The sequence below is a fragment of the Mustela lutreola genome, chromosome 6, assembly GCF_030435805.1.
Source record: "Mustela lutreola isolate mMusLut2 chromosome 6, mMusLut2.pri, whole genome shotgun sequence".
In the NCBI taxonomy this organism is placed as follows: Eukaryota; Metazoa; Chordata; class Mammalia; order Carnivora; family Mustelidae; genus Mustela; species Mustela lutreola.
In genome coordinates, this window is record NC_081295.1 from 82,864,915 (window position 1) to 82,877,330 (window position 12,416).

Consider the following 12,416-nt stretch of genomic DNA (forward strand, 5'->3'; position numbering starts at 1 on the left):
CAAGCAAGGCACACCTGCAGCCCTCCCTTCTTTTTCCAACATGAAGCTTTCCATCCCTCTGCTGTCCTTCGGCTTCTCTGCCAAAATGCAAGCGATGGTGGCGGACTCCCATGCTATAGTAAGCTCGAGTAGACTTCACTTGCTTGGCGGGTCTTATTTCCAGACTAACTGGCTCAAGATCCCTCAGCTATCATGCAGCTGATCAGGGTCTGGAACCAAGACCTGCCTGACTCCAAACCCAGCTCTTTCCACTGTAACCGCCTGCCCTTTGAGGAAGACTGAGCCTCAGACGCCTTCAACAGCTCAGCTAGCAGACACCAGTGAGAGGCAGGGGCACTGCGATTTGGCATAGTTTATTATTACAATTAGTATGCATATAAAACCATGTAAACTCCACAAAGTAAACAGTTGATACCCTAAAATAACCAAAAAGTCTGCTGTGAACTTCCAGCACCCTATTTTAAGATTTATAGTTTCACACAAAGTCATAGTTATACAAATAGAATCACAATATATTTTTTAGGTAAAGGATTTTTTTTTTTTTTTTGGTCCACATTTTGTTAAACACACATTTTCCTCTTTGGCAAAAGAGGGCAAATTCTGCACAGTAAATTCAACGCAAACAGATAAAAAGCACTGAACACGAGGTACGGCTGAGGTCTGGGCTAATCTGGAATCAGAGGGAACGCTGATTTTGTAAGAAACAAAATCAGTTCAGTTCCCCGCCATCTCAGTAGAAAAGCTAGATGTGGATTTGGCCGCTGTCCCTTTTGCAAGAACACACCTCAAATAACTTTGTTTCATAGTGACAATGTGTTATTTCTGAAGAAAGTCACGCAAAGTGTGGGCGTCTGACCTCAGCAATATTTTTAATCTGAGGTACAAAAGCATCTGTCACAGTAAGTCCGGCTGTCATCACTGCGCCACCTTCATTCAGTTTGTTGGGAGAGCAGTTTTGGTGGCCCCTGCGTCTTTGCGGACAGTTTGGAAAGGTGGATTTACATGTGAAAGCCAGACCGCCTCTGCAGGCAGAGGTGAGGAGGAAAGCCAAGTGGGATGAAGGCCCGTACCTCGGAGACCCAGGTCTGTCAGGCAGGGAAGCCGCCGGCGGCCCGCAGGAACCTATCCCAAGTGGCGTCCAAGGAACAGGCAGCTGCTGAGGTGGTTGTGTGCTATTGTGTTTTAATCTACAATCATAATTGCTAACAACCACCCTGGTGTGTTTCTCCTGCTTCAAGTAATTTCATTCCTTCCAAAAGAATGTTAGCAATGCTTTTAGTTCTGGTTATCAAAGGAAAGGAAACGAGCCACAATAACAACAAGATTAAGTTTAAACAGACCTGCTGCGAACACACTATCAGATAAAACAGACTTCGGGCGAACATACTATTACACGCGTTTCTGCAACAGCTTCAATCTCCCACTTAGCCTCTGTGCAGAAAAGCTGATCGAGCGAACTTAAGTTACTTTCATTCATGTTAAATACAACTCTGTACAGATTGCACATTTTATACGAAAGCAGCTCAGTGTCACAGAGAAATGAAAATGCCATCTGAAAATTGTCATTTTCCTAGCCCAACAGAACCCAACAGGCTCTTGCCCGAAGGGTCAGAACAAAACCAGATGCACTACTTTGTAAACAGTAGGAGGTGGGCCCTAGGGCTCCACCGCAGGATCCTATGAAATCTCAGGCACGCCCGCGCGCACACCCACGACACGCGCGCGCGCGCGCACACCCACGCACACTTGACCCCCCCTCTCCCGTCTGCCGCACGCCGCACACCGCTCGCGGCTCTGTACCGCAGCAGCGTGCTGTCACAGTGTGCTCACAGGAGAGCGGTCATGGCCGTGGGGCTCTGGGGTTGGAGGCAGTCTCTGGGGGCCGCATAGGCGGCGCTGGCGGTCGGCTTCGCCCGCGGCTCCTGGTAGTCCGGGTGGGCGCGCTCCGCCGTCGGGCCGCCGGTGGTGGGCTGATCGTAGCCCCGGCGCTCGGCGGAGGGCGCGGGGTGGGGCGGCGTCTGGTAGGGCGCGCCGCCGCCGGCTGAGGGCGAGGGCGTGAGCACCGGTCCCGGGCCCGGCACGTGGTAGCCGCCCAGCGCCGCGAAGGTAAGCCCCCGCGCGGCGGGCCGCTCCACGATGGGCGTGGCGTACTCCGGCTCGGGGTGGGTCAAGGGCAGGGCGTACTCGTGGCGGCCGGCCGACAGGGGGCAGTGGTAGTGGCCGCCGGCCCCGGTGCCCGGCATGGCCTCGTCTGCCTCGGTGTCCATCGGGCGGAAGGTGGAGCCCTTCCTGGTCACGGTCCCCGTGCCGATCAGGAGCGGCGGCTGGTAATCTGCAATTAGAAGCGCAGGAGACACACCGTGTGTGCGCCGCCCGGACGCCGGGACGAGCCGGTTGTTGGCGAAGGCGGCGCCCTGGGGAACCAGCTCTTCTGAGTGCCTATACCACATAGCAGGCAGGATGAGAAAGCCTGAGGTGTAAAAGGCGGAGGTGCCACACACACGGGCTTACAGAACAGAACTTTAGGAAGCCTCAGCGGGTCGCGGGAACCTGGAAAAGGCGGAGAGGACGCTTCCCCACACCTGGGAGAGGGGAGGGAAATACCTCATGGAGCTCTCAAAATGGCTCTCGAGATGCCAGATTTTGGAGTGGAGGCAGTAAATACTATGAGGAACGGGACCGGTGATTAAACAACCTATTAAAAACCATGGAAAGAGAGTTTGATGTGGTCAGAGTATGAGGGACATGGGGTACTTTAATGGAAAACCAAGACCAAAAGAATAGGTTGGGGTCTAATGACAATGGCGATAATACCAATGAAGCTCCCATTTATTGAGTCCTTACTCTGTGCCAGGCACTATTCTAAGATACTAAGGTATCAATTAATGAAGTCTTCAAAAAAAAAATTACAATGAAGTACTGACTGTTACTCCATCTGACAAACGGAAAACAGAAGCAGACTGAGATGAAGTAACTTCTCCAAGATCTCAAGGTAAGCACCCAATGGAGCCAGAGGTCGAGCTCAGATCCCAAGTGCACACTGTTAACGTAGACTCCCACATAGAGAACACTGAGTGCCGTACTAGCAAGTTTGGTTTAGTTCCATAAAAGAAACCTGCTGAGGATTCTAAAGAAGAGATTGGCAAAGTTAAAGGTAACCAGGAAGCTGACTAAAGAGGGAAAGATCAAAAAAATGAGAAAAAAAGAAAAAGTGTAAGTCACACGCAAGAGGTCTGGCAGCAGCCTTGGGAAGGCTATCCCTTGGAGACATGACTCAGGCAATATGTATTACCAACAATGTGGGGAGTGAGGAAAGAGGGGAGCTAAGACCCCTTCCCAGATGTTAAGCCCAGATGCCTGAGGTAGACAGTCGGGAAGCCACTCAGAAGAGAATGTATGGAGCAGTCATGGGGAGAGTTAGGAACAATGGGTTCAATTTTGGACCCACTGAGGAACTGGTGACATTCGCAGGTAGTCCAGCAGGTGAGATTACTGACCTTTGGGGGACAGGGAGGGAAGTCGGGGCTTAGCAGCTGAGCAGATAAAAACGCAAGGAAGTGCTCTCTATTGGGAGCTCTGGAGCAGGGGGGTCTCTCCTCTCTCTGAGGAGAGAGACTGTGGCTAAGTGGGGTGCGGGGGAAGAGCAAGACCTGGGGAGTCTCACAGTCAAGGTGCCCAAGAAGGACCACACAGTGGGGGAGGAGGACCGGCTGCACCAGAAGCTAAAGAACAATGAAAGGAATAAGAAGACAGACAAGGGGGTCTTCCCTCTCTTGTTTTATCTACAAGGTAGTACTAGAATTGGTGGGGGTCAAGGGGTAAGAAATAAGAAGATGGATTTTGGGTGGAGAGATGCTCTCTTTGCCCTGAAGCAGCTCAAGCAACCTTTCCACTGGTAGTCTTCTGCCTGATACAGACATGCACCACCTGGGAACTTCTGGGCCAGTGGGCCAGGGCATGGCCTGAAGGCCCACATTTCTAGCAAGCTCCCTGATACTGCTGGCCCTCAGAATGCACTTTGAGGAGCGAGAAGCTAAGCAGTGCTCCTAGAGTGCAGTTGGTGATGCCTACGTATCTGAGAACCAAGACAGGTCTGCAGAAAGAGTACACAAATTGAGAGCAAGTGTTTAGAAACTCACAGCAATTCAAGACTAACTTTACGTCCATTGCTCTAATAAAAGAATTAGAGCTTTGTATTTTGTATGTCTTTTAAAAACTGTTTTCTCCTAATTTATACAATTGACCGCAAACAACAGGGGTTTAAACTATGTATGTGCAGTTATAGGCAGATATTTTTTTCAATACAGCATAGTACTGGAAATGTGTTTTCCTCTTTTTTATGATTTTCTTAATAACATTTTATTTTCTCTAATTTACTTTCTTCTAAGAATATAATATACACGGGCACCTGGATGGCTCTGTCAGTTAAGCAGCTGCCTTTGGCTCGGGTCATGATCCCAGGGTCCTAGGGTTGAGCCCTGCATTGGGCTTCCTGCTCAGTGGGGAGTCTGCTTCTCCCTCTCCTTCTGCCCCTCCCCCTGCTTATGCTCTCTCTCTCTCTTTCAAATAAATAAATAAATAAATAAAATCTTTAAAAATATATATATATTATCTAATGCATAAAACATGTTAACTGACTGTTTATTTTATTTCTAAGGATGGATTCAACAGTAGGTTGTTCTTGTCTGCAATAAGCTATGAGTAGTTAAGTTTTGGGGAAGTCAGAAGTTATACATGGATTTTTGACAGTGCAGGGGGGCCAGCATCCCTAACCCCCTTGTTGTTCAAGGGCCAACTGTATTGTATTTTACAAAAGTATTAGTTCTCAATGAATTAGAAATAATTTTTTAAAAGGCAAAAGAAGAAAAAAAAGGATCCTTCCCCCAAGAAAGTCTGAGAAGCTTGATTTTCAGGGATGACTTATCACAACACAGAGGCCATTCTAACACTGGACAGCTTCTTTCATCTCCCAGCTCATCTTCTATAAGGGCAGGAGCTGTTCTTAATTCATCTTTCCAGTCCCTCTTTCTTAGTGTCTTCACCAAAATCTTAGCAACAGATTAATTCAGGGCTTCCAGATTTTCATGGTACCTTGGGGCCACTGCTATAGGTCTGTTCTAGCCCCTGTCAGTGTACTGGCCTCGTCTGAAAGGGCTTATTTCCCTCCTGGTCTCGCTTCTCCCAGAAGCAGCACTTCCCACCCGAGAGCACCGTCCCAAGGGGTTGCCGTTTACCTGCCATATCACTTGTGATGAGATCTAACTTTTGCGTCATTTCCTTTTCATTATCATAGCTGATGGTGAACTCGGTGGACTGATGTCTGGCAAAGGGATATTTGATCTGCTTCCAACAGTCTGGAATAAAGATAACACGAAACACCACTAATATCTCAGAAGCATAACGTACATTGTCCATGATGTGTTTCTCGATGAGTTGGGGTCAGGCCACCTCCTGCCGGCTGACCTTACATGTAGAGAGTGGCCACGGCTCCTCAGATATATGTAGTAGAGACAGCATACTGCGGTCGTTACAACAGTGAACACCATTCCAACCATGCTTTCCACTTGCCTTCACGATGTATTTGTGTACCCCTTATGTCCCAGATTATCCCTATGTTACACTTGGTGGCATGGCTTCCCATCATCTGCACAGATGCGACACTCATGTCTCAGGAACCAACACTTTTGGCTCTTGAGACTCTGCAGAGGTGGTGTCCCAAAGGCCTCCTAAGATTCAGAGGTGTCCTTCCCTGCTGCTGTCTCTCTGGACTGTAGATGACTCATTGCATGGGCATCCTGTAGTCCTAAGGATTTTCTGCAATTGAACCTGAACCCTGCCTGGTTCTTCCTTTGCTTTCCCAGGATGGGAAATACCATGGAAGACTGGAGATGCGGGCCAACAACATACTTTGTGAAAATAGGGCTTTTATAACTTCTCCTGGGTGACAGGCAATGGGGTGGCCTAAACTCCAATACCCTCCCTCCAAAAAAAAAGAATGTTGATAAATGATGGGATAATGCTGAACAAAAGTAAAAGTAACTGGCCCATGAAAACTTCCAGTTGAAATAAAGAGATATGATACAATATTCCATCCCTTTTAGGCTTGCTAACTTAAAGGCTATAGAGCTTATTTTTTTAACCACGTTAAGTGTGGGCCACAGACCTAATAATGCTTTTAATTTGCAGACCCTGTCCCTTCTCTAAGACAAAATAAAATCATAGATAGAGTTTTCTGTAAACCAACCTGTTTTCTGGGCCTTAGCTGATCCATATGGATTTCCTTTCTTCTTCTTCCTATAGAGACAAAAGAATCTTACTTGAAAAGCTTCCTAAGTTGTAAGTATTATAGAAGAATACGTGAATTCTTCAGAAGAATAATTTAGTAGAAGAATTCTTTTAGAATTTTAGAAGAATTTTTAGTAGAAGAATACTTTCTACCCCTACCCAACTTGTTTTTAAAACATGTATTAACATTTTATCTTGGCCAAAGTAAGGCTGCTTCTCTACACATGAACATCAGAAAAGCAAACAGTTTGGTTTTGTGATTATTTGCATAATTAGAGAAGAAACTTAAAAATGCCAAGGCACATACTTTCTAAAGGCTGCAAAGATTCCTATTCCAAGCAGCAGGGCAAGGAGCACCGGCAGAATTGTAACAGCTGTGATGTTTATTCCTAGGAAGAGGGAAAGCCGCCATATTAAAACAGAAATGAGCTGCAGCCCAAGTTCAGTCTAAAACTCAACATTGATTTGAAAGGTCTTCAACGGTTTAATACGGGTTAAATGAATTTGTGCTAGGCATTTCCTGATATTAGAAAGCAAACAGAGGGGATATAAAATTCTGGCTCAAGTTTAGGAAAATAATTTTTTTTTTCCCCAAACGGCAATTTTTGGTGGTCTTCGGGGATTAACATTTACTCTGAACTTGTTGGGACGACATTAGGCTTCACAATCAGAATTGAGGGGAAGGTTTTACGCTGGCCCACCCAGCTGGTTGGGAGGTAATCAGCTCAAGGAACCAGTTCCCCCAGATGGTGGGAGACTTTGCACGTGTGCACTAACAGTAGCTGGGGGAAAGGGAAGAAGAGCCCTGGGCTTCCTGTTACCAGGACTCTGGAGCAGTGGGCTAAGAGGAAATGCAGCCCGATGACCTCAGAGAGCATTTCCACTCTGCTCACAGAACACCATGTCTTCCTACTTTAAAAAAGGAAGTCACTTTAACAGCTACTAAAGCAGGCTCCAACCTTGTACACACTATGCAAACTAAAGGAGGAATATTTGTTCTTCACCCTTTATCTGTGATCCTTGAGAAGGGATCATCAACAAAGGGATGATCAGGAGTGGAAATGTGTAGTTCATGAAATGGGGGGGGGGGTAAAGGACCTTCAAAAGGAACAAAAGTCGTAAATAACTGGGTTATTATTTACCAGAGTGGAAGTTTGGGAGAAATCTAAGAACTTAAGCTTCCAATAATAGGGGAATGGTTAACTAAGTGATGGTATGTCCATAGGAAAAACACTATAAATGTATTAGCAACTGTGTTTTTTAACTATTTAATAACACTGGCAGATGCTCATGATACAAGGTTAAGCAAAACTATGCTACAGACAAAATATGTGGTATGCTACCATTTTTTCTCAAAGATATAGACAAATATGGTAAAGTGGATACAGTGGAATATGGTGATTATCTGTGGATGCTAATTTATGGCTTATTACTCTCATATTTAGATCTCTAATCTTTCTAAATTTTATAAAATTACACAAATCATTTTATATTCTGAAAAAAATAAATGTACTTTTAATGTTTACTACTTGAATAGGTTATATGTTTACATATTTAAACTTCAAAAAGTTTACGAAAGTCTCCCTCCTACTTCTGTTTCTCCTCTACAGGAAGCCAGATTATGTTTCCTGACATTCTTCCAGAGTTTTGGAATGATTATCTCTCTCTATATATATATATTCGTTCTTTATTCCCTTTTTTTAAAAAAATTATTTATTTGAGATAGAGAGAGTGAGCACAAGCAGGCAGAGGGTCAGAGGAAGAGGGAGAAACAGACTCACTGTGGAGCAGAGAGCCCAATTTGGGTGGGGCTCTATCCCAGGATCCCGGGATCATGACCTGAGCCGAAGGCAGACACTTAACAGATGGAGCCACCCAGGCACCCCTCTTCATTTCCTTTTTTGCATACTTGGTAGAGTGCTACATGGATTATCCTTTCCTTTGCAAATTTCCTTAAGTTTGTCTCTACCCCAGAGCTTCCCCATTACTAAACATATTTATTTTTCATGACAGCAGAGTATTCCATTGTATGGAGGTGATATGATTTTTCCATAAAATCTTTACCCGGTGTTTGAAGGGCAAATACTACTTTTTCTACTTACAGTTTTGCACGGAAGAGTTGTGATTATACATCACTTTACACATACCCAGCTACCTGTGGACCCTCTGACTCCAGACATTCATACGACAGAGAAAAAAGTTTTTGTTGAAGCTACTGTAATCATCACATAGAGTCCGATTATCCTCCTGAGGAAACCACAAAACAGTTAGTGCTCTACCTGTGGGTACTTCTGGAGAGGGGACGGATTTTGTGATCATCTCATCTTCTCTTTCAGTGGCACTGACAGTGTTTGGACTTGCTTTGTGCAACACCAATGAATCATTACCTAAGGTAGAGGAGATGTTGGAAGAAGCCCATGAGTAACAACCATCTGTGAGAGGGCAGGAGCAGAGCCAAGTAACTCGCTGACTTGCCTTGTGTGATCTGGCAGCCAAAGAGTTCCACTTTCAAGGCTATCCTCTGGTGCCACGTCTGGGGGACAACCCGCACGTATCTAGCCACGATGGGAGGGATAAAATTATTCCTCACTGGATCCCGAAAATTAGAGTTGCCTTGAAACACCTGTAGAATCAAATAACTTTAACCTGAAGAGGCTGGTAGTTAGCTCCTCTGTCTTTCCCACCCGACCCCTAGCTGGTTTTAGGACACCAAAGCCAGGAACCCAGGTCTGCTGTAGTTCCGCAGACACGCTTGGTAGTGAAGCTACAAGGCTTTGCCAACAAAGGCAGTGCTGCAGATCTGTTTTCTGGAAACACACTGATAAAACATTTGGCGACCTGCTCTCCCACTCAGTTCTTTCCTTCAAAGTTTCTCTTACCTTTTCTTTATTACTCGCAATTCCTTTATAGGTCCTCCACTTGGAGTTGTTGTTTTTGAACTTCATCACGAAACTCTTAACGTAAAAGTTGAAATTTGACTGTGTGGATCCTGTGGTCATAATTCCTTGTAAGAAAATATTACTGATAGGTTAGATTTTACAATATATATAGCATGTAGTACAATTCCAGGTTTCTTTTCTCTTTCTTTTTTTTTTTTTTTTTGTTTCTTCCTTGAAATCTTAAATCATTTTACAGACCAATTATTCTTATTTGCATTTTAAAAACTGACCACAGCTGAATGTTTCCACACTGACAACATGCCATAAAAAGGTTTCATCTAGGGGCACCTGGGTGGCTTAGTCGGTTAAGCATCTGCCTTTGGCTCAGGTCATGACCCCTGGATCCTGGGATCAAGCCCTGCATTAGGGAGCTTGCTTCTCCCTCTCCTCTGCTGCTCCCCCTGCTTGTGCTCTCTCTCTCTGTGTCAAATGAATAAATAAAATCTTTAAAAAAAAAAAAAAGTTTAATCTAATCCCTATATCCACACTTAATAATCTGCACACAGGCTCTTCCCATCAAGACAATGTGAAGGCCTGTTACTTTTAGAAAAGACACAGAATACTTTGATGTAACTAAAGAGGTACCTACCTATGCAGCTCAGAAATATAATTTCAACTGCCCGTCATTTTGCATTTGTGAAACTGTACCTGTTATTTTCTTTTTCTCTCCCAAATCAGTCTCCAGCCACTCGCGCTGTTTGCGGTTCTTGCCACTGTCCCTCGAAGCCCATGACAGGTCTTGGCCCTGAACTTGGGCATGGCCAGGAGACCAGTGAACCTCTTCTCCCATCTCACTGACCCACTGCCAAGAAGCTCTGATCTGTGTTTCAGGTTCCAAACTCAATGATCTGCTGCAACCTAAAAAAAAAAAAAAAAAAAAAAAAAAAAGCCAAAAAAGTATTTCAGATATAAACACAAAATTAAAGCAAAAAAAAAAGTACTCCAACTCATGTAGAATAATTTAGTTGATTTATTTCCATTCTGGTATCAAATCAACTGTTTAATTACGAGTTTTTAATAACCTCTAGTTTTCATCTGACTCATTTGTACTGTGGTCCCTTCCACTTGCTGCTTTTCTTTTTAATGGATCTCACTGAAGTCACATCTGAAGTCACATCTCCTATAAATGACATCTCTTTGTTCCCACTATAGATTTTCCTTTTGAGATCTCTACATTCACCCTCATTTCAGTAAAGTACAATGTGTCTTAAAGGTTTAAAATACCACGTTTCTTCTCATTTGATTAGAGGGGACATTATTGTCTGTGTTCTTGAAGAGAAAGGACATCGGGTGTTCTGAAGATCAGTAAGTCGTACTCAGCATTGTCCTTAGGACTTAACTTTTACCATGTCCAAGACAATGCAGAGGTTAGCAAATAAAGGCTACACTCCTCTCCTGGACAAAGAAGACATATTCATATTGTTCTCCTGGAAACATTTTACTTTATGTTGAAAGAATATTTCCACAGAATGAATTTTGTGACGGAGGGGCTAAAAAGCCTTTATTTTGCACACTCATGTTCAATCACTTTATTCAAGATAAACATAAATCAAACTGTAATATTTAAAAACTTTTCCTGGGGTGCCTGGGTGGCTCAGTGGGTTAAAGCCTCTGCCTTCGGTTCGGGTCATGATCCCAGGGTCCTGGGATTGAGCCCCGCATTGGGCTTTCTGCTCAGTGGGGAGCCTGCTTCCTCCTCTCTGCCTGCCTCTCTGCCTGCTTGTAATCTCCGTCTGTCAAATAAATAAATAAAATCTTTTTAAAAAAATATAAAAGCTTTTCCTGTTAAAATCTAACAGAGAGGCATTTATCTTAACATAAATGGCATTTTGAATTTTTACTTTTTTGGCATAAAGTTTGACAGAGCTTAGATTATAAAGAAAAATATGTTCTACTTCATGCTAATTGAGTTACTGTCTCGGTGTTTTTTTTGTTTTGTTTTTTTGTTTTTTTAAGATTTTATTTATTTATTTGACAGAGATCACAAGGAGGCAGAGAGGCAGGCAGAGAGAGAGGGAGAAGCAGGCTCCCCACGGAGCAGAAAGCCCAATGCGGGGCTTGATCCCATGACCCTGGGATCATGACCCGAACCAAAGCAGAGGCTTTAACCCACTGAGCCACCCAGGTGCCCCTGTCTCAGTGTTTTTAAGTTACAGCATACTTGTTGCTGTGTGACCTGTGGCGGGGGGAAAGAAATAAAATCCTTTAAACTTTATCATTGGAGGGGCCTTGGAGGAAACGCTACCACTGAAGACTTTAAAATATCAAATTCTTAAGAGAAACAGGATCCTTACCATTGGAGGTGAAGAGAAATCGCTTGTCGGACAGGGAACCACTGCAACAATAAACACAAACAGGAGGAGGTGAGTTGCTCACCTGGGTCGCAATGGCGGACACAGCACCACAGCCCAGGCACCACAGAACCTTCCCGCACCTCATGGGATCCTCGCCGCACCCTGGCAAGGCTCTTAGCTTCTTCGTCCCTGGCCTTGTAGAGAGAAACTCAGCACCACTGAAGGGAAGCAATGTTCCTCAAGCCACCCAGGTGGCAAGTGGCCAGGGCTGTGAGTTACAGCTGTAGGGTCAACATCTTGCGTGGTTTCAATCATTGCCTCATTGTGTGGGGAAGGGAAGTGCACACATACAGTCTCGGGAACAACCTTAAGACCCAGTTAATTAATCCCTGGCAATGGAGGCAGAAAGAATGACAGCCCTGAATGCTCCCGTTTGCTTCAGTAGCCGCCCTGGCGCACCCCAGGTGCGGTCTATGGTCAAGGACCACGGAGAAAAATGAAGAAGACCGGCCATTTTTAGAAGAATGACCATGTCATTTGCTAGCTGCCTTCTCCACAAACTTTGCTCCTTCCCCAGTGGTGCCACTCTGGGGCAGCCTCAGCCCCGTCTCCCTCCAGTCATGCTGCTCCCTACTGTGGTAAGCGACACACAGCCGTGAGCCATCCCGATGCTGGATGACAGGTGCGGTGGGAGAAAACTCACAGCATCTCACGGACCTGGCCTGAGCTGGGCCTCGCCCCTGGGGGACAGTCCCATGGCTGAGCTGGCATTAATCCCTGGGCCTGTGGACTCTAAGATTTCTACAGTGTGTGGTACTCTCACAGGCAAACATCCTATTGGCTTTGTTCCGCTGCTGTCTCCTTCGGTGGGGAAGAGATTCTAAGGCCCAAGACCATA

General features: G+C 45.1%; 1 protein-coding gene across 4 annotated transcripts in view; it reads right to left on the reverse strand.

The window, feature by feature from the left end:
• Window positions 1-337: 337 nt before the first annotated feature.
• The window catches only part of DCBLD1 (discoidin, CUB and LCCL domain containing 1), a 69,274-nt gene continuing 57,195 nt past the window's right edge, over window positions 338-12,416 (reverse strand). For all 4 annotated transcript variants that reach the window (XM_059177732.1, XM_059177733.1, XM_059177734.1 and 1 more), the window contains 9 exons: window positions 11,519-11,559; window positions 9,873-10,082; window positions 9,165-9,289; window positions 8,761-8,908; window positions 8,565-8,672; window positions 6,593-6,674; window positions 6,245-6,294; window positions 5,235-5,354; window positions 338-2,332 (listed from right to left, as the gene is read on the reverse strand). In XM_059177732.1, the coding sequence (XP_059033715.1) occupies window positions 1,827-2,332; window positions 5,235-5,354; window positions 6,245-6,294; window positions 6,593-6,674; window positions 8,565-8,672; window positions 8,761-8,908; window positions 9,165-9,289; window positions 9,873-10,082; window positions 11,519-11,559 (1,390 nt within the window). In that variant the 3' untranslated portion in view covers window positions 338-1,826. The remainder of the gene's footprint in view (window positions 2,333-5,234; window positions 5,355-6,244; window positions 6,295-6,592; window positions 6,675-8,564; window positions 8,673-8,760; window positions 8,909-9,164; window positions 9,290-9,872; window positions 10,083-11,518; window positions 11,560-12,416) is intronic.